At 55.8% G+C, this 21548-nt stretch overlaps 1 protein-coding gene across 1 annotated transcript; it reads left to right on the forward strand.

Annotated features, from left to right (window-relative positions):
- Positions 1-2754: 2754 nt before the first annotated feature.
- MPP1 (membrane palmitoylated protein 1) lies at positions 2755-21449 on the forward strand. The gene is made up of 12 exons (XM_030497427.1): positions 2755-3038; positions 9306-9449; positions 9769-9847; positions 10823-10908; positions 11641-11709; positions 14892-15088; positions 15342-15448; positions 16268-16348; positions 16902-16982; positions 17425-17627; positions 18032-18106; positions 20101-21449. The coding sequence occupies exons 1-12, from the start codon at positions 2937-2939 to the stop codon at positions 20275-20277; spliced, it is 1401 nt and encodes a 466-aa protein (XP_030353287.1). The 5' UTR covers positions 2755-2936; the 3' UTR covers positions 20278-21449.
- Positions 21450-21548: the final 99 nt, after the last annotated feature.

Here is a 21548-nt window from a genome sequence, read left to right on the forward strand (position 1 = left end):
AACCTGCCACCTTGGGCCCTTCTCAAGGCAAACTTCCTCAGCTCCAAGGCAACTGCATCTCTTCTGAGCACAGTGGCCAATGCTGCACAAGGACAGCTGGCTGCAGTGTTCGGTTCACCAGCGCAGAGAAGTATCCCAGGCATGGTGAAGGACCTGATGGCAGAGAAAACAGGGCAGAGACATCAGCTCAACCCCAAACAACAGCTGGACTGCAGACAGACACATACACACACTCAGTAACTGGCCCAGTCCCCCATGTTGATGCCCTTGGGTAAGAGCAGACATCTGCACCCTCCGCCCATGGCTACCTCTGCAGGCCAGACTGAGCCTGACCTGCTGATGCTTAAATATCCATCAGAGCAAGACGCTGATGGAGATTGGTCAAGAGCAGGGCATTTTTGGCAAGACAAAATTGGAGAGGACCACAAGCCCCTCCAGGAGCTGGCTCAGATGCAGATGTAGTCAGTCACACAGGACTGGCTGCTCTGTATGGTCCTGTCTGCCTTGTCTCTCAGGGCTGGTACCCAGCTCTGCTTGGTGAAGCAGAGACACAGGCCCTGCCTGTACTAGTGGATGCTCAGGCTCTTCCTGCCTGCAGGAACAGGCTGCTATGTTGTGGCACGTTTGTCTGGTGACACAGGGTTAGATCAGAGCAAAAGCTGTGTGCACCAGAGCTCCCTCTGGGTTATTTTCAAAGCGGAAACACGGCTGAAATCTCTGCAGGCGGCTGAGCAGCCTTCACCAACCAGCCCTGAGCAGCTCCAGGATGTTCTCCAGCCACTCAGGAAGCAGAGAAGGAGCTGTGCTGAGGGAGAGCACTGGGAAGGGGCTGTGGGCAGGCAGATGTGTCAGAGCTTGCCAAGCTCCGGCATTCATTACAGGAAGCATCTCTTGACATTTGTGGGGAATGGAGACCAGACGCTGTTTCCTCCCCACGCAATGTAGGTCTGAGATGCATCACAGTTTCCCCAAGCCACAGACATTTCTGTGCAGGGGAAGGCTTGACCGGCACAAAGCCCTCTGTCTTTCAGACAGGAGGTGCTCCTGCCTATTCTCCCATGCTGGATGGAGAGCCTCCGGTATGCAGGCAGACATAGGGGATATATGCAGGAATTGCAACTGGGCAGATGGGCAGCATTCTCAGAAGAAGTTGCCAGCACAGGCACAGGATGCTGAAGAGAACACCTGAGCAGGGACCATGGCCAACAGGGAGTGAACCTGGGCAGGCACAGCCTGATGCCCAGTTCAGCCACGGTGCTAGGACCAAGCTGCTCACCGCCTCCTCCACCTTGGTTTCCCCATATGTAACCAAGAGGGAATGAACAGACTTAGATTTCCCTTTTCTGTCTGGCAGGTGTCTCTTGTCACATTTCTCCCTCCTACCACATATTCCACGATTAATTGCAAGGGCTTCTCTCTGCTTTCCATACCTCTTGCCTCCTACCCCATGTTGTAACCAGCTTCTTTCTAGCCCGTGAGTGCAAGAAGAGCCTGGAGCCAAGGTGGCTGTGCTTAGGATGTGCTCAGGGGCAGCATGTTTCAAAGCCATGCCCCATGATCCCACTGTATGTCCATACTCTCCCCCCACAGCTCGCTTTCTTCAGGAGAGACCAGGCTTGCTCTTGATGAGTACTCCTCCTCGCAGGTTGCCTCAGCCCCTGGTGAGGATGCTCCATAAATATGCATACTACATATATAGAATTTGCTTAGCATAACTTGCTTAGCTTTAGTAGCTAAATTTGTCAAAGCCTTAGGCTGCAAGCTGTGGACTTTCATCCAGATATACTGAACCTTTACCTAGTTATGTAAAAGAAGGCCCCAGAGCTGGTTAAGCTGGAAGATAAGGAAGCAAGGAAGGCAGCTACCATTGTCAGCTGACACAGCAACCTTAGGGATAAGAGAAAAAAACCTAGAAGAAAAGAAGAAACACTTAGAGACAATGAAGGAACCCAATGAAGAACAGGAAGACTGCAAAACCTTTAGGTTTTAGGTAATAGTAATATTAATTACTACTGGTCAGAGCTGTTGCATGAGAGAAGGGTGAGGAACTTTGATTGTAAGGGTGTAATAGCCCAGGGATTTCTTTGTTTGGGGTGTCTCTTTGGAGGCATTCAGCTTGAGCTGTTCTGTATGTCAGAGCCAAGAAAAAGGAAGCTTCCTAGTGTTTCTCTGCTATCCTCAGTAGTGAGTTCTGCTGCAAGACTCAGTTTCTGAGAAGAAACCCTTGGATCTCCTCACCTTGGAGGCACTCCATCTCAGCACACCAGCAGGGCCCAGGGATGACCACCAGCTTGTGAGAGTCCTCTATGCACCAACACTGCTTTGGCGAGGTGCTCCTCGTGCCATTGCTGGACCTCTGCCCTGCCTGCGAGGGGATGAAGCCTGCCTCAGACCCAGCCTCCTGCGGTGATTTTGGCAACCGCATGAGCTGGTGCGAGGGATGCAGGCTGCCATGAGCATCCAGACTTGCCAGTGCGCAGGCTAACGCTCTGCTAGTGCTTGCGCATATCCAGGGGCTGGCACGACGCAGGGGCTGTTCGCAGCAGAGACATGATGGTGAGAAAAGACCCCATGGGGGCAGCGAGGCGATGCTCTGAGCGGCTGCTGGCGGAGCGAGGACTCCGAGCCTCATCCCCCCCGCTCCATCCCCACCAAGAGCCTCTGGGCACCGACCCGGGCGGGACGCGGCACCAGGCGGCGGCGCTGCCCGCCGGGCGGGCTCTGGTCCTGCCCCGCCGGTGGCTCCGCCCGCCCGCCCGCCGGCCTTCCCCCGCTGCCACACGGGCGGAGCGTGCGGGGAACCCGCGGCGCTGCTGCAGCCGGGGCCGTGCGGCGGGGCCGGGGCCGGGCCGCTCTGCTGGAGCCAGCGGAACCGGCTGCAGCTGCTGGCGGCGGCGGCGGAGCGGCAGCGGCAGCGGCGGCGGAGCGGCGGCGGGATGACCCTCAAGTCGGGGCGCAGCGCCAGCGCCGGCAGCATGCGGACCGCGCTCTCCGACCTCTACCTGGAGCACCTTCTGCAGAACCGGGCCAAGCCCGAGGTGAGCGGCGGCCGGAGGCAGCCCCGATCCGCCCCAGCAGCGGCGCCCCCGGGAGAGCGCGGCTCCGACCCCCCATCCCTCGACCCCCTTCCCCGCTGAGGCCGGTCAGAGAGCCCCAGTGTGTCCCTTCCCTCCATCCCATGTCCCCCCTTGCCCCTGCTGGCCCTTAGCTCAGCACGCTGCGCCCAGCTGAGGCCCTCTCCATTCCGTTCCTCTCGCACACACAAGGGGGAGCAGGGCCCCTGAGGCAGAGACCCGAGGGCAGGTAGGAAATGAGCATCCATGTATGTTCCCTGCATGTGGCACTGCTGGTCCTCAGCACCCCAGGAGCAGGGCTTCTCGTTGGGGGTACCTTGGGGGAATGGTCATCCAGCGTGACCGGGCAGGGAAGAAGGAGCTGAAGGGTGCAGGGGAGGAAGGCTTCAGCATCCTGCCACGGAGGAGCTTGTGCTTGTTTTGCTGCAAAGTTGTAGCTGGTCTGATCTGGAACTGCCTGTCACATGAGCTGATTCAGCTTGAGCAACATCCAGGTCTGCAGCATGGGCTGGAGGGGTGCTGGTGATCATGGTCTTAGCCCCAGAGAAGGAGGATGCAGCCAGCCCCTCTTGCACCTACTCTGGCACAGGGAATGAGCTGGCAGCCACGCACACCCCACTTCCAGGGAAGGAGCCACAGGTTCTGCTTGGAGGGCTCCTTCCCCAGCCAGTGTCATCTGGGATAGCTTGGGTACAACCAGGAGAAGGTCAGCAGTTCCCAGAGCTAAACAGCCAGTGCTTGTGTCCCAGCAGAGATATTCAGCTTTGAACAGGAGCCCCTGATGGAGCCATGGCATAATGTGCCTGGGCTGAGGGTTCATTGCAGCTGTGGAGAGCCTCAGAGAGCAGGGAGGAAATTGTCCTGAAGTGCTGTCCTTGGCCCATCCTGTTGGACACTACGGCATCCAAAAGAGGCTTGTCTGATGTGTCCCACACCAGTGGTTTGTGCACTTTTTATGGCTCAACCTTGGCAGACTGCTTACAAAGAAAAAAAAGAAAGATAAAAAGCTTTTAAAGCCAAGTGGCTGGATCAGGCAGCTGCTGAGAGGAGCTCTCCCATCCCTCTGCCTGCAGGATCCAAGCAGAGGGCCTGCCTGGCTGCAGGCAGAGCAGGGATAAATCGCCAGTGGCAGGCAGCAGGGCATGGAAAATGTAGGAGCTGGCCTACAGCTCCCTGGTGCTACAGTATGTTTATTCCAGTAGAGATAAAGAATGAGATGGCAAACTGGGATCTGCCTGGGGTCTTTCAAGAGGAGCTCTGCAGGGCTGGCACCCAACAGGGGTTACATGTCCTGAGCCTGCCAGTCACTCATGTGCTTGTCATGGGCATGCAGAGATGGTGCTGACCCATGGATGCTGTGGGCCCCTCTGTGGGAATGGAGGGAGATCACTCAGCAGTAGCTCTGTGGAGGAGAACTGGATATGGCTGCTGCTCCTTGGCTGGAGTCAAACAGAGCAGCCGGGAGGTTTCTCTTCCCCATTTCTCGTGGGAAGTGCCATCCTGTGTTCCTCCCTTGACACGCAAACCCTTGGTGCGTGGAAGCCGTGTTATTGCTAGAAAACAAGCCAAAGTGGAGGAAGCCACTTACCCTCTTCCCTTGAGTCCTACCATGTATCTTTTCCTTATCTCCCAACTGGCGAATACAGATGTAACAAAAAGGCAGGGCCTTTATTCCCAGCTATGCACCTCGCTGTCAGGGTGCCATTGGGCATGTTTCGTTATCAGCTGTGGCTCAGTTGATCAGCTGTAAAATGGGCAGCAAATGTGACCTTTAGGAGTCTGGTAAAGAAAAACGGGTGCTTCTGGAGAGACCTGAGCCTGTGGGTGCAGAGGAGACACTGTTTTTCCCTTTGAGCAGCGGTTCCTGATGTGTAACTGATACCAGCTCCAGAGCAGGCTGAGGCCACATTCCCGAGGGATCAAATCCTGAAATGACTGTGGGCAAAGCTCGTGGTTGAAAGCTGAGCAAAACTTCTGGGCTTGACCAAAATGAAGTGTGGAGGGCTGGTTCCAACCTTTTCATCTCAAACGCATTTTGCCATGTTCCAGTCTGTAATGCTGAGGGGGGAGAAGTGGTTTGGCAGGGCTTGTTATGGAAGGCGGGGATGGAGTGGCCAGGCAGCTCCTCAGGGTTTCTTCTGTCAGTGTTATGGTTTTACTGACTCTCCTTTGGAGGTGACTGGTTTCATAAATACATCTGCATCAGCCTTTCCTGGTGGGAAAATGGAGCCTCAGCAAAACTGACTGTGCTCCCATGAAAATCTGGCCCTTGTCCATTGCAGAACTCCATGATACAGAGTCAGTTTTGAGGGCATGCAGAGCTGGTGGCATCTTCTAACCTCCACAACCGCTTGTATCTCTCTCTGTTCCCCTTCCCACTGCAACCTGTTGGTGTGGCTGGGGCTTTTCCCAGTGTTAGCAATGAAATCCTGTTTGGTTTAAATGCCTTGTTTGTTTGTGTGTTGTAACCTGGACCATATTGCTGGAAGGCATCTTGGGTGAGGTTGCTCCTTGTGCTGGCAGACCTGAGAAGGCAGTAGCCCCCAGCAGGGTTGAATTACTTCTAAATGTCCACATGGCTGTTGCTTCTCAGCCTGCTGGAGCAGCCCGATACCAACTCCCAGACTCAAGGTTGGGGTTTCGTTTTGCTAGTTTGCTCTTTTTACACATTGTTGTATTTTTTGAGCTGTACTGAGGCTGTGATGCACATATCTGTTGGACGGTGGGGTGGTGAGGTTGGAGTACTAGAAGTTAGGAGGAGAGATTGCTGGGCCAGGACATCTCTGCACCAAGCAGCCACCGGGCTCCCTACACACACCCATGGTAATTGTAATGTGAGGGGTAATGATTCCTGGAGGGAGCTGGGATTTTGTGGCTCACTGTGGGCAGCAGACCGTGTCTCCCTGCCAGCCGAGAGGGTAGTCCCAGGGGATCCCAGCTCCAGGATTCCCTCCTGTATCCGAGCTGCTGTACTGGGGGCCTGCTTGGCAAAGCCAGCAGCATCTGACCTTTCTCCCCATGCTCACCAGGGAGCCCTGCTCTTCCAAGACCACCCAACATTGAAATCTCTTGGTTAGAGCAGCAAGGAGAGCCCAAGAACCAAACCACCGAACGTGCCCTTTGCACTGTGGTGCTGCTTTCCCCAGGTGCTGCTCCAGCCTCCTACAAACAAGCTGCTCGGTTAATGTTTGATTTGCCCGGTGGCGCGCAGCCCGGCTGAGCCAGCACAACAGCCAGAGCAACCCTGGCGCATGAGTGACCCCGCTGGGGACAGGACACCAAGCCCCGCGGTCCTCGCCAAGGATTGCTCCACACTCATCGAATTCCCTCTTGAGGAATTCGCTGCCCAGGGAGCTGGTGCCCTTCACTCTGCCCTGAGATATGAAATCCGGGGTCTTGAGGAAAAGGCAGGCAGGGAGCTGGGGTGCAGCTCTTTGACCCCTGGAGCTGGTTGCGCTGTCACCTTTGTGCGTGAGGATTTGTACCCTCAGCAGCCAGCTGCAAGGCACCCATGGGGCTGAGCAGCCCCACTGGGTGCTATTACACAGCTCAGCCCTACAACTTGCTCATCCCATGCCTGCTCCCAGGCTGGCTCCAGCAGTGATCAGCTCAGAGCCGGCAGTGGCTGGTGGCCGCAGAGCTGGCTCTTAGCAGCGCTCACAGATGTTTCCTGCAGAGCAGAACGTAAGTAGCTGGGTATGGCCGGCTGCCAGCATGAATTGAAAGGCTCTTGAGGTCACAGGCTATGCTGGGCCAAGCCAGACGAGAGTGTGGTGGCTGTGGAAGAGTGCAGGGGGGGTGATAGACATGGCTGGCTCACGTGCATGGAGCATGAGAGGCACACGCTTGTCCTGTGGCTTCTGGATGACAAACATTGGGACTGGAATCTCCTGGTCCTCCTTGTGAGCCAGGCGTTTTCCCATCCCCATCCACTAGCTGCCCAGTGCGGGCAGGAAAAGCCGACACCATCCCAGCGTGGCTCTGTTTGCAGGTTGCCAGAGGACCCTGCCGTGTTCAGAGCTGCCATCAAGTGACTGGTGGCCATCCGCAGGCACAGCAGCCAGTCTCTGGTGGCAAGGCTTGCTCTCTGGGAGTCACCAGGGTGACAATAGTGCTGCGTCAGCGTCAAGGGCTGGCTGTTTTCTCCAGCTCTCAGCAAAAAGCAAAGGTGAGGGCAGGGAGGCTCAGCTGGCAGGGATGGTGGGGACAGTAACTCCCCATCCCTGGAGCAAACTGTGCTGGGACCTGGGTCATTGGGCTCTGCTGAGCCTGGAGGTTTGAAGCCAGGGATTGCATGGCGAAACACTTTCCCAAGGCCTGACCAAGATAAGCGTGATCTGTGCTGACTCAAACCACCTCACGGGCACTTTGGCCTCGGGCAAGGCTGGAGAAGTTCCTTATCCTCCTCTTCCTCATCTCAGTTGCTGGCTCAGCAGACGGCTGGCTCTGGGCACTGCACTGCTGGATCTGTCCCTCTGCCCTGCACATGGCACAGTAGCAGCATGCCCTGCTGGGGCTGGCAAGTGAGGCTGGGGGGCTGTGAGTCCTTGCCCAGACCATCTGAGCTGGGATTCAGCCTCCTCCTCCTCCATGTTTAAGCCATTGGCAGCTGGAGCCCACGTGGTTGCCTTTTTTCCTCCGAGGAGGAGATTGGTTGGCTCTTTTATAAGTAGTTGGCTTAAAAATAAATCCCACATCGTCCCTGTTGCTGCAGTGTGGGCACACGACTCCCTGCACCCTTCCTGTCCCAGCCCAGGCCCACCAGCGCTTAAGATCAAAGCTGCAGCAGTGCCCATGGTCCATCCTCCTCTACCAGTGCCTCTGGCCTGGCTAGTCCTGGCTCTGCTGTCTCTGTCCTTGGCTCCCTCCCTGCTTTCCACCACTGCACAGGGCTGGTCTCAGCTTGACAGCGCTCTGGCACATCCCTACCAAGGCTGATTTTGTTGTGGTTCAGTGCCGTGGCTGCACCCCACCAGCAAATGCTTTTCACCCCAGTTACATCCACATGAACCTCCCCATGGCCTGGCTGCACCTCACCCCTTGGCAGCAATGGGGCTGCAGCCTCTGCTCTGGCTCTGGGCTGGGTGCCTGCAGTGGGTGAGAGCAAGCCGGGGCAGAGGGTCAGGATACCACTTCCCAGCCACTGGATTGGAGCCCAGGGGCCTGGCGCTCAGCTGGATGTTGGCAAGGCGGTGTGCATCGAGGAGAAGTGTTGGCTGTGCCTGGCTGGGCACGGTGTGCCGCGGTGCTGGTGCAGGACTACAGTCAGCAAGGACCTTGCTGGTGTCCCCGCAGGTTTGCTGGCTGTGGTTCCCAAGCTGGGTGCTGCTGGGAGCGAGGGTGCGAACTGGACAAGAACAGAGATTTTCCCATAGCTGAAAGCACCTGCTTGGTTTCCCAGTGCTGGCCTGTAGCTAGGAGCTGGGGATGGAAACAGGGAGTTTCCGGATTTCCTGGGAGCATGTTACCTTCAGTGCTCGGATGTGGACATGGCTGTGCACCAGGTCAGTTGCCATTGGTGTAGATGAGTAAAGATTATGAGCTGAGCAAGAGTAGAGCTTGGCCCCGGTCCTCAGGGGTGTCACAAACTGCTCCGGTCACTTGGTGAAGCTGTCCTGGGCTTTATGCTCTGCAACAAGCCAGCTGTGGGCCGAGTGCTGCTGAGACACACAAGTAGTGTTTGGGACTTATTGATGGAGAAGATGGTCAGCTGTGGACTCTTGGCTTCTGGTACCTGTAGCTTTCCCAAAGTTTTCTTACCCCCTGTGTTTCCCAGGCTGGAAAACTGCAGATCAAGCCCACATCTGCATCTTCAAGGGTGAAGCTCTTTCACAGAACTATACAATCATAGAATGGTTTGGGTTGGAAAGGACCGTAAGATCATCTAGTTCCAAACCCCTGCCATGGACAGGGACACCTCACACTAGACCATGTCACCCAAGGCTCTGTCCAACCTGGCCTTGAACACTGCCAGGGATGGAGCATTTACCACTTCTCTGGGCACCCTGTGCCAGTGCCTCACCACCCTCACAGTAAAGAACTTCTTCCTTATATCCAACCTGAAATCTTTTTCTTTTCTTGCTCTTCCTGTCCTGTCCTCCAGCCCATGGGTCTCTCCTCCCCTGTGCCCCACTTGCACCCCATCCACCCTAACATGGAGTAGCTCAGCCCCACAGCAGGGAGCCGGCACTCCCAGGCCCCTAAACCCCAGTCTTTGTTTTGCCCCGACAGGCCATCACTCAGTCCTCGAACGCCATGACTGAGGACATTTATACCAACGGCTCAGTGACCGTGGGCAGCCCTTCCCACAGCAACGGCCGCGAGATGCGCAAGATACGGCTCGTCCAGTTCGAAAAGGTCATGGAAGAGCCCATGGTGAGAGCTGGCAAGATCCCAATGCCAAAGCCTGGTGGTGCCCGGAGTGGGGCAGAGGGGTAGGTAGGGCCGTGCCAACAGGCTGGCCTCAGGGGAAGCAGATCACTGGAGACCTTAGCCACTGGATGAAGATGCTGGATCCTGCAAGTCCAAGATGGGAGCAAGTCCCATCAAAGAGTGGTGATGCTCGTGCCAAGAGGAGCTGCAGGGGTTCACACCAGGCACAGCCTATTGTGGACATGGGCCTGGAGAGGACTTTGCTGAGAGTGCAGGAGCTCTTCCCCTCCAGCAAGCAATCATGGATTTTCCTGTCTTCCAGGGAATCACGCTGAAGCTCAACGACAAGCAGAGTTGCATGGTGGCCAGGATCTTCCACGGGGGCATGATTCACAGACAAGGTAATGAGGCCCTCATAGAGGCAGTGTGTGGCATGCACGTCTGCAGAGATAAGGCAGGCCCCCAGCACTGCTCGCTTTCCCCTATGATGAGGACATCTGTGTCTTGTTTTCCTCCACTAGGATATGTCAGGAACTCGGGACTCGCTGGTCTGTCTGCATGGTTGGCATGTTAATACACTGGAGGCTATAGGGAGAAATAAAGGATAGGGGGAAGGGCACTCCCAAAAAGGAACCAGAGACCGTCTGTCTCCATCTCGTGATGGGGTCACTGTAACAAGAGATGGATCATACCCCAGAGACTGCAGTGGAAGCTCTTCCCCCTCTCAAAGTGCACAAGTGGGGCAGGCTTGCTGTGGATTGGCTTTGCAGACCAAATGAAGGTGCCAAAAGAAATAAATAGGTGCAATTTTCTTGTTTTGGGTCTTGCCAAGGGGACGTGGAAATGAAATGTTCTGTGCTTAGAAGAAGTCCCTTTTCCAGCCTTGGATCCAAGTGGGAAGTCTGAGCTTATGCCTGCCAAAATAACACAGGAGTCATTCCAATAACACTGCTGGAGCTTGATTTTATAGCAGTATATCTGAGGCAGTAATCTGGCTGGGTATATAAACTGAAAACACACAAAGTCAAGACTGCTTCTGTTAAGGAGGCTGTCATTTGGCTGCAGGTGAGGTACTTGGGGTTGAAACAGGTACTTTGATCAGTCTAAAGCACTGAAAGACACACAGTGGAAAGTAACCTGATGACCTTCAGACTAGATGAAGTGTATGTATTGGGTGGAGCGGGAGGAATTCATTCACACTGTGCTTTAGTCCCATGTGCTTAGGTGACATCTGTGGCTCCATAGGCTCCAGGCAAACACCGCAGTGTTCTGGCCACAGCTTGCCCAGGGGGGCGGAAGGCTGGTGGAGCTGCATTGGGTTTGATGAGTGGCTCTCGTCCGGTCCTGCACTTTCATATTTCTCCTGTTGCTGGCAGGCTCCCTTCACGTGGGTGATGAAATCATAGAAATCAATGGGCAGAGTGTGAGCAACCACTCAGTTGACCAGCTGCAGAAGATGCTGGTAGGTATCTGTGTTTGGCAGGACTGTTCCCTAGGAAAGACCCCTTTGGCCTGCAGATGTGCACACTGGCTCAGCATTCACCCCCTCCTAGATACTAGAGCCAGCACACAGCTGCCTGCAGCAGTGTGGTGTGGCAGGAGCCACTCTACCAGAGTGCTGTGGTACAGCCAAGCGCCAGGTCTCTATACAGCCTTGGTAGTCTTTGCTTGCTGCTTGTTTCTGGCCGCCAAGAACATCAGCGAAGGCTCTTGGCTGGGTTCCTGACGTGTGCTGATGTGTATGGGGCTTGGAAACCACCTCTGCTTGCCAAGGCTGCTGTGCAACTGAAGACCAGGGGCTGGCTGCTCTTGCAGACCAGAGGATCTCCTATGGGTCTCCTTGGTGCTATTTTCCTGCTGTTGAGGTCATGGGGACCCTGATAGGCCCTTGCTAGAGACAGCTTTTTGCCACGGTCCTCCCCTGCCTGGTGGGACATCCCTGCTCCAAGGAGGAGCTTGTCTTTGTCTGCCTCCTGAGAAGGATGGTTGGCCCAGGAGGCCCCTCCAAGCCTCTGAATGTGGTTATACCCACAGGACCACGTAGGTCTTGTTGTGGAGCAACAGTGCATCTGGCTTGTGGCAGGCAAGGAAGTGCTGTGCCTCTAATGTCACCAGGAGGGAAGGAGCAGGAGGCCAGCTGCCTCCAGGCACCACCTCCTCCAACTCTTCTTTCTCCCCTTCCTTTGTTCACTAGAAAGAAACCAAGGGGATGGTCTCAATAAAAGTCATTCCCAACCAACAAAGCCGCCTGCCTGCTCTCCAGGTAAGTGCAACCTCCAGACCCACGGGCTGTGCTGGGACATGGGACATGGCTGTGGGGCTGAGTGGGACCAGAGCAAAGCACAGGGGACTGGTGCTGGGGAGAGAGCTGTGCTGAGCCAGGGGAAAAAACAGGAGATGGCTGCCAGTGAGGATGAAAGGTCCTATCTTGTGCTTAGATTGCTGCAAACGAGCAGATTTCAGCCCTGTGTGGATGTATTTACCCAATGTGTATGCAGGAATGTGGGCCGGGACTCCCGAGCCGCAGCGGTACATGTGTGCAGTGTTTGGTGATGATAAAGCAGTGGCTTGTGCGCACCAGGAAGCGTCAGAGAGTTTCCTGCCACCTTCAGAGCCGCAGCCGTTAGAGCCACATCCCCCTTACAGGGCCACAGCAGCTCCTCCGGGGCTCTGGCTGCTCCTCACTGTCACTGGTGCTGGTGCATCGGCTGCAGGGAGGGTGACGTAGGGCCGGATGCCACCAGCGCGCTTGTGAGCAGCGAGTGGGAGGACGGAAGCGCTGGGGGAGAGGAAGGCAGCTCCTTGTGCTGCCTCTGCCGGGGTGGGGGTGATGTGCTGTGACACAGTGGCATTGCCTGGCGTTGCCTTTGGAGTCCTGCTGCAGCTCAGGATGCTCAGGATAGGGGAGGGCTGGCTCCTCTGCCAAGGCTTCAGTGGGTGGTGGCTGGGATGCAGGATGCTGTCCTGTCTTGGGGTGCAAGAGCCAACCCCAGCACTGGCACCCCATCATCGACAGGCAGGAGTGGGAGAGGAGCTCAGAGGGTGGATGGTGCTGGGATGAGCTGGGGGCGCCCCTGTCACCCTTCTTCCTTACCCAGAGAAGTGACATGTGAACATGGTGACAACTGAAAACTGTCTCTGTGTCTTGCTCAGCACGTGCTGTCCCCATTCCAGCTTAACCAGCCTTCCACGTGTTTGTTTATTAAACACAGGCTCATGTCTGTCCTGCTGTCCGTCTGCCCTCCCTGGCCTGACCCAGCCAGCTCAGTGCCAGGGGAAAAGCTACCTCTGAGAAAAAGAACAGAGTTGCTGACTCACCCAACACTGGCCACGGGCTCAGGGAAGGACACAGGACAAAATCCTTCTAGCAACATTTGTTCTTGCTCTTGCTGTGTCCAGGGCCATGGTGCTGTCAGCTCATGGGCTGCCTGTGTCTCTGCTTGTTGCAGTCCACTGCTGAGCGTGGACTTCTTTCAGCTGGAACCTCATGATGACCTTCATTTCAGGGCCTGGCAGGCAGGACAGTGCAGATCCCGGCATCACAAACCCCCCTCATCTGACCTGCCCTGCACCCTGGTAACCAGCCACTTTGAGGCCCCTGCATGTCTCTTGAGGCAGGGCTGCTTGTGAGGATCCTAATGCACTGACCGCTCTGGGCTCTTGAGGTCACCTCCAGCCTGTTCCCAGGCACAAACCACAACCTTTTGGCTTTAAAGAACAGGGCTTCTCATGCTGGAACCTGCTTGGTACCTGGGCTGGCAGCAGGCAGGCAAATACCTGGCCCTTGGCAGTCTGTGGGTGATGCCTGGAGCTGTCTGATGCTAACTCCTAATAGGTGCAAGGGAGGGTCTTTCCAAAAGTGACCTGGCTGCATCTGGCTGGGGGTACTGGGGCTTGTGGAGCAGAGGGTTCCAGGCAGTGCTAGCTGTGTGTCCCTTGTGTGTATGTGTTGATGGGCAGCTTCCTTGGTGCCAGAGAGGGCTTTCAAAGCAAGCATCAGTCCTTATCCTGAAAGGAGATTCCACTCTTATTGTCTTCCATTGTGAGAGATCTCATGTCACAGCTTGATCCATATGCTCTGCTTTTCTGGCAGTGAAAGGGAACCATTATTCATGTCCTGCTGGCCCTGTGCCTCCAGCAGCACTGCTGAAGGAGGACCTGCTGTGGGAAATTGTTTTCCTGTGGAACAAGGATAGCATGGTCTACCCTACCCAGTGAGGATGACTTTCTAGGTCCTGCCTATCTCGTCTGAGCGCAGGACATAGGCATCACCCCACATGAACCCCTTTGCCTCTTTGCATTTCTGGGATAAATAACTTGATAGGGTGCATGGGCCAGGGACACATTGCAGATGCAGCAGCGTTTCAGATGAGAAACTGTTCACCCAGGCACCGAGAGCAAGCGGCAGTGCAGAAAACACCGGGTGCACATGCGTGGTATGCCCTCCTCCCAGGGATAGGTGACTCTCATCCATCCTGTTGCTCCCTGACAGTCTGTTCTTCCTGAACAGCCTTCCTGGAAAACAAGGTCCATGTGCAAAACGCTATAATGCCATTCCTTTCCTGACCTTGCAAAGCTATTCGGGGGCTGTGAGAGCCCAAGGAGGGCTTGAGGCCATGGGGAGGCAGCAGATGGTCTGTCCTGGTGGAAGCAGGCACTGTAGACTCCCTCCCAGAGGGAGGGGACAGGGAAGGGCCACTTTCCCATGCCTTCCTGGTGCCCAGGGCTTGCCCAGCCCCAGGATGGTGGCACCAGTGGCCTGGGGAGCAGGAGCAGCTCATTTCCCATTGCAGCTGTAATGTACATAATGTTGTGAGAGTAGCTGATGCTGAAGAGGCCAGGACAGACCTGTGATGGACAGGACATCACAACTTTGGCTCCCCGAGGGCCCTGTGCTGTGCAGTGGGGTGCACAGTGCTGGGGAGAGGCCAGGGCACGGTAACTGGGGATTGAGAAGTGACCATCCCTGGGGTCCCCAGGACATGGGATTGCAGCGGATGCTGTTTTGATGGCTCCTCTCTGCTCACCCCATTGCAGACTCCAGTTGCCGTGCACTGCGTTGGTCTCGTCTCTGGCTGGTTCAGCTCACTGCACCCGGGGGGCTGCAGTGGGGAGCTACATGTCAGGGTCCAAGCACAAGCTGTGGAGCATTCAGGCCAGCCCACAGCCAGCAGTTGTTTAACTGGGTCTCAGTAGGGCCAAGATGCCGTCCTCCTTCCTTCTTCCCTCCTCCCTCTTCCCAGCATGTCTCACTGCAGCTCCATGCCCAAGAGCTTCCCCCAAGGCTTGTGCATCTCCTTTCTCCCCACCTGGCCTCATGGGGTGTATGAAGCAGCAGGGGCTGGGGTCTCTCCACTGCCAGGGGATGCAGTGTGGGGCTGGGATCAGCCAAGTTCAGCCACCCTGCATGCCCATGCTGATGCCAGCCTGCTCTCTCTTTTGCAGATGTTCATGAGGGCGCAGTTTGACTATGACCCCAAGAAAGACAACCTGATCCCCTGCAAGGAAGCGGGGCTGAAGTTTCAGACTGGTGACGTGATTCAAATCATAAACAAGGATGACAGCAACTGGTGGCAGGGCCGGGTGGAGGGCTCCTGCACCGAGTCAGCAGGACTCATCCCTTCTCCGGAGCTGCAGGAGTGGTAGGTGCCTGGATTTGGTCTGGAGCTGGGAGTGGAGGTGGGAACAGTGACCATGTGCTATCAGGAGTGTGGATGTGTTGGGTAACACCAGTGTCACTGCTGGGAAAAGGAAGCAGATGTCTCCTTCATCTGTCACAGGGTGAGCCTTTACCTGTCCCAGCAGCCACCCTTGCATGTCTGAGAGGCAATCCCACTGCTCCCCCAGAGCTTGGGGTGATGGATGGACTCTGATGGTGTTCTCCTCTCTTGGCAGGCGTGTGGCGAGCGTCACCCAGTCCAGTCAGAGCGAATCCCCGAGCTGTAGCCCCTTTGGGAAGAAGAAGAAGTGCAAAGATAAATACCTGGCCAAGCACAGCTCAAGTAAGTGTGAGCAGGGCAATGGGCTCCATTGCCAGCCCCGGCCATCTCTCCATGGGAGTCAGACCAAATGGCCCAGCTGTATTGGCAGTGGGACCTTGGAGAATACCCTACATCAACTTTTTTACTCTAGAGTCCTCCTTCTGTGCTCCCCAGCTGTGTCCCCATGCAGCTCTGCAGCGCACAAGGCCAGGGCTGGCTCACGCAGGAGCCAGGCACCGAGCTCCTGTGCTCTCCTGCAGTGACAACCACTATGACTCTTGGCACTGAGCTCCTTGGGAGGTTGGGCTCCTGAGCCTCACACCCCATGGGCTGCTGATTGCAACTGGTGAGCAGCCTGAACAGCTCCCCACAACTGCTGTGTCCCCAGTGGGGCAGGAACCCTGCCCCTCAGCACCGGTGTGAACACCCTGGGCTAAGCACGCCTCATGCCAGGCTGGAGCCTGAGGATGTGCTGGCTCCCAGCCTGGCCTGCAGCTCCGACCAGGAATAAACAAGGCCATAAATCAATAAAATAAATAGACCTCCCCCAGCAACAAGCTCCCTGCAGTGTCCTGCTGCCTCCCCATGCAGCTCCCAGGTTCTGCTGTCCTGAGCTGAGTTACTGAGTGAGAGCTGCCCTGGCTCCTCCTTTGGTGGCTGCTGGTCCAGCTCCCCATAGCCCTCCACAACCTGCCCTTTTCCGCAAGCAGGGATGAGCTCCCAGCCCAGTCCTGATGCTCCCTCCATTTGCCCAAGGAGCTGGCTTCGGTCTGACATAAACATGGTCCTGCTGCTGCAGCCAAGCCAGCTCTGACCACTCTTGTCTCTCCTCTGCTCCAGTTTTTGACCAGCTGGATGTGGTTTCCTATGAGGAGGTGGTGAGGCTGCCTGCCTTCAAGAGGAAGACTCTGGTGCTCATCGGTAGGTCCTGTGTGCTGTGGGATCCTGGTGGGGGGGACCAGGACTGTACAGGGCTGGGGCAGTGTTGCCCTTAGCAAGCTCTAGGGAGCATTTCTTCTACCTGGAGCAGTCACCAAGCAGGCTGACCTCCACACGGCATTGTGCATGGTCTGGCATCTGCACTGTGATGCTGGGGTTGAGTTAATCCGGGAGTTTCCAGCTCCTGAGTATCTTTATGGGTAATTTTGATTAAAAGCAGCTCTGGTCTGCATAGCTGCCCCAAAGCCAGCACTTGAACTGTGGGTGCTGAGCACTGCGGGCATGGGCAGCCCATGCAGCCCAGCTCAGCGGGCACCAGTCCATTCCCCAGCTGAGCTACAGGTGAGTGCGCCCAGAGCAGGGAGAGCAACTTCCAGGGCTGGAAGACACCACAGACCAGGTCAGACAGCAGATCCTGGGCAAGGCTGCAGGAGCTCTGCACCGTTCCTCAGACCCAGAGCTGTGGAGGGGCCCCAGCACCTCCCATCAGGCTTCTCTGAGCCCATCTCCAGCTTCCATCCCTCCTTGTCTGCAGGGGCCAGCGGTGTGGGCCGTAGCCACATCAAGAATGCTCTGCTCAGCAACAACCCAGACAAGTTCATGTACCCACCTCCATGTAAGTACACAGGGGAGAAGGAATAGAACACATTTCCTCCTCGAGCCAGGACCTTCTGACAGCAGATGGGACACAGGGAGTTGTTCCTCCAGTGCCACCAAGACCCTGATGTTAGAGGCCTCCCTGTCTGCTGTCCCATGGGCTGAACCTGCCGGTAGATGGCTGCAGGGTTGCTACCGCCTGTATTAGAGAGACACCTCACTCTTCATATCCCAATGGCTCTCATTGGGTTTGCTGGGTTCCCTACTTGTCCCAGGCAGGAACGGAATTAAAAGGGGATTAGTACAGTCAAGTCTTGAGGTACACAGGGCCCCCATGCACTAGCCTCATGCTCAACAAGGGAAGGTGGGATGTCCACGTCATCCAGAGCAGAGGCTTCTCGCTCTGCTCTGTTCCATGTTCCTTCTGGGGACCAGCACTCACCATCTCCCTCTCTCCGCAGACACCACACGGCCCCAGAAGAAGAATGAGGTGGATGGGAAGGACTACTACTTTGTCTCCACTGAGGAGATGACCCGGGACATCTCAGCCAATGAGTTCCTGGAGTTTGGAAGCTACCAGGGAAACATGTTTGGCACCAAGTTTGAAACAGTGCACAAGATCCACCAGCAGGACAAAGTCGCTATTTTGGACATCGAGCCCCAGGTAGGGGGAGCAGGGGATGGGGTGGTCACAAATTGAAGTCCCTGTGTGCTGGCTGTGACTGTCCCTGCCTTCCCCTTGCCCACCTGCCCTTCAGAAAGGAAAAAGCCAGGGAGTGCTGGGACGGCATTTCCATTCCCAAGACATGGATGCAGTGAGGGTATTCCCTGTCACAGCACACACGTAGATGTGACAGCGAGGCCAGGCCCAGGCTGCCATGGGAGTGCAGGGCCAGCACAGGCCACGCACAGGGTCTCTTTTACCTCTCCATCACCAAGCGTGTGAGTGCTGCTTTGCGCAGTGGTGGTTGTGTCCAGTACCCAGCTCGGAGCAGGCTGGGGATGCCCTTATATCCTCCCCATGGAGTGCATGGGAAACCTCTGATAACTGCATCCTTCTCTCCACAGACCCTGAAGATCGTCCGCACGGCCGAGCTCTCCCCGTTCATAGTGTTCATTGCCCCAACAGACAAGGCAGAGCAGGTGAGTGGCAGGGCACTGAGCCCGACTTCTGCTCATGGAAGGGGGGCAAGGAGCCCACTGCAGCAGCCCAGGGCACTCTCACTGCTCCATGTCAGCTTCTTCTGTCTGCATTGGTTCTTGTGGTCCAGGAGAGCAGACCTGAGAAACAGGAATTGGTGATTCCTGCAGCTGTAGACTCTCTCCCAGATTGACAGCGCCCAGTAACCCCTATGCTTGCAGTGTAATTAGCCCCTAATATGTAGTGGGGTGTACAGCCCAGCATCCAGAGCCATCTCCAGCTGCAGCAGTGCTGCAGAGCAGGAACATTTATCCTGCCGTTGGCTATGCAAATGGGACACATATACAGCAGCTCTTTTCATTCTTTGCCTCATTAAGCAGCTCATCCCTCCAAAATTGGCATGAAAGCAGCACTGATGCCGCAGTTAACTCATGCAGCACCACAAGGCTAGCAGCCACACGCTGCCTTTGCCCAGGAAGCCCCTGATGCAGGGAGCAGTGCTGCCCGCCCTGCCCAACCACAGGACCAGCTCCCCTGAGGGCTAACTTCTGCAGGGAAATGGGAAGCGATGGGAGAACAGGGAAACCAACAGAGCAGTGCTCCTCCTGGACTTGTGTCCAGGGACTTCCCCCATGACAAGGGGGAAAGCTGAAAGAGGGGAGATTTAGATTAGACATTAGGCAGAAGTTGTTCCCTCTGAGAGTGCTGAGGCGCTGGCACAGGGTGCCCAGAGAAGCTGTGGCTGCCCCATCCCTGGCAGTGTTCAAGGCCAGGTTGGACACAGGGGCTTGGAGCAACCTGCTCTAGTGGAAGGTGTCCCTGCCCGTGGCAGAGGGTTGGAAGTGGATGAGCTTTAAGACCTCTTCAGCCCTATCCATTCTGTGATTCTATAACCAGACAAGACCACCTCTCCCAACTTATTAACTTGGGGTTCATAAAGCTTAAAGTTACAGTTTGCAGGGCAGGTATTTATGCAGCAGAACAAGCATCACACAGACATTTAGCAGCACATTAACCTGCAGAGGGCTGTAAAGCCAGTTGCAGCAGGCTGGGGGGCAAGTGCCAGGCCAGGAAGGACAGTGGACAGCCCCACCACTGCCTCCAGGCAGGGGAGCTGGCTCTGCCGCAGTGGGCAGGGCCAGCCCCGCTGGTGCAGGCACTATATATAGCTGCTGCTGCAGCTCAGGTACCTGCTTCCTAGGAGGGATGCAGCAGAGCCAAAACGCGAGCCGGCAGAGCTCACATGAGCCAGGCAAACTGCTCACTGCTCACCCCAAGAGCTGCTGGGCAACACACAGAACCCAGCAAGCACTGCACCCTAAGCTCTTTGCCTGTCCCCAGGCGCAGAAGCAGGGAGCTGCTTACATTTCAAGCTCCATTAGGGAAATAAGTGAAAATGGGTCTGGACTTTGCTGTCGAGGGGCACACAGAGACACGCTGCTGGGATGCCCCTGCTGGCTGTGCAGAACAGCCACACTGGCTGAAGGAGGCAGGCAGCTTTGCTTTCACTATGACAAAATCTATCCCAGCCAAAACCAGCCTGCTAGCCAGTGCTGCCCAGGTCAAAAACCAGTGGGGAGGGCCCATCCTGCAGGGATCCTACCTTGAAACCAGCCTCAGGTCTCGAGCTGGCTACACTGCATAGCGTAGTAATGGGCAGCCTGCTGCTCGGTGAACCTTCTCCTCCTAGGGAGCTGCCACAAAGCATTTCAAAGATAAATACCAGACTGACATATGACAGGTCTGTCATCACTCTAGCATATAACCTGATCTCTCAGCATGGCGCAGAAGTCCAGCAAAACTCCCAGACACGCACTCCCAGAGACCATACAGCAGCTCCTAGCTTGTCAGTCTGCATGGATGCTCTGTGCTCTGATACTTAGCAACCACTTGAGCTGTTTCGGTGGTGGTTGGAGGGAGTTTGGCTGCTGGGGCGGGCTGTGAAATTCCCCTCCTCCCTCCCCAGCCTACTATCGCACTGTCCCGTTTCTTGCAGACAGAGGCTTTGCAGCAGCTCTGGAAGGATTCGGAGAGCATCCGGAGCCGATACGCACACTACTTCGACCTCTCGCTGGTCAACAATGGGGTGGAAGAAAGCCTCCAGCTGCTGCAGGAAGCCTTTGAGCAGGCCTGCAACTCCCCACAGTGGGTGCCTGTCTCCTGGGTCTACTGAGAGGGCATCCGACCCCAGCCACTTCCCATCAGCCATCCTGCAGCTGTGGGGAGAAACCTCCTCAGCTTTCCCTGATCCACACACAGCCCAGCACAGCTCCCTTCCTCTGCTGCTCCACGGACATGGTCTCCATTGGTTGACACACGAAACAGGATCTCCAGATCCCCTCTCCCAAGGGAACACAGGACAGGGAATGCCCAGGGGACAGCTGCCCCTGGGCAGTGCTAAGTTTGTGGCTACATCAAGCCCAGAGCACCCCCTTAGCTCAGAGCACAGCTCCCCACCTCATTGCGCAGGGGAAAGCTCAGTCCTGCTGTAGCACCCAGACGATCTCTGCATCAGTCCCAAGGGAAGTGAAAGAGCAGAGGCTCTTTCATAGGCACACATCCCCTACCAAGAGAGCACACTACGCCACAAACACCTCAAAAGCCTGGCTGGTGGCCACAAGGCTTCAAGGAAACCCACAGCTTAGGAGGCTTCACAGAGCCCACACCGGAGCTCCTACACCTAAGGGTTTCCCCTTCCGAATGGGAAAGAGCAGGAAAAGGAGAGCATGGATTTGATGATGGTGGCGCAGAACACGCCAGCCCCAGGCAGGTCTCACCCCATGTTCTGAGGTTGGAATTGTGTGATTGACCCTGTACAACTGTAGCCGTAAAAACTCAGTGTATTTAAAGCCTCACCGTGCAGCTTGGATTGTTAACACCACAACAGCAGCCAAGGAAGTCCCATGGACCAAATCCCAGAGGGACAGACAGTCAATGGGTAAATGTAGCCACAATATCTGTTGCATGCAGTAGAAAATGTGTCTCTACAAAGATCATCCAGGCATGCTTTCCTCAGTCTAGGGTATACTTGCACACTGTAAGTGAACATAAAAGCCATCCCTACAAAGGGGATCCTTCTTCTGCAGGAGTGTAGTGAAGCACAAACCCCACCATGACCATGTCTGGGAAGCATCACCCTGGCTCCTGGGCAAACCATAGCCATCATTTAGGTGAAATGATCTCATTTGTGTGTTCAGCAGTCAGCTAAGGGAAAGGGGTTAACAAGTCTTGTGCAATTCTTAAAGGACGCCAAAAATACAATCGATGTGCAATAGGGACCTTTGTTCTGATCCACTGCAGGGAAACAATGAGCAGCAATAAACGTGTGCTGAAACATTGCCATGACTGGTGTTTTACCTTTTACTCTGAGTACCTGCTCACAGCTGGAAGCCTATTCTCACCTCCCTGCCTCTAACACACAAGGTTAGGCAGGCCAGCTCCAAA

This window comes from Strigops habroptila, chromosome 9 (genome assembly GCF_004027225.2).
Source record: "Strigops habroptila isolate Jane chromosome 9, bStrHab1.2.pri, whole genome shotgun sequence".
In the NCBI taxonomy this organism is placed as follows: domain Eukaryota; kingdom Metazoa; phylum Chordata; class Aves; order Psittaciformes; family Psittacidae; genus Strigops; species Strigops habroptila.

Bases quoted from the DNA above. Each gene is read 5' to 3' on its own strand.
- MPP1 (XM_030497427.1), top strand. From the start codon at position 2,937: ATGACCCTCAAGTCGGGGCGCAGCGCCAGCGCCGGCAGCATGCGGACC. The intron at 16,983-17,424 runs GTAAGTACACAG...CTCTCTCCGCAG, and splicing joins GTTCATGTACCCACCTCCAT to ACACCACACGGCCCCAGAAG. The intron at 18,107-20,100 runs GTGAGTGGCAGG...CGTTTCTTGCAG, and splicing joins CAACAGACAAGGCAGAGCAG to ACAGAGGCTTTGCAGCAGCT.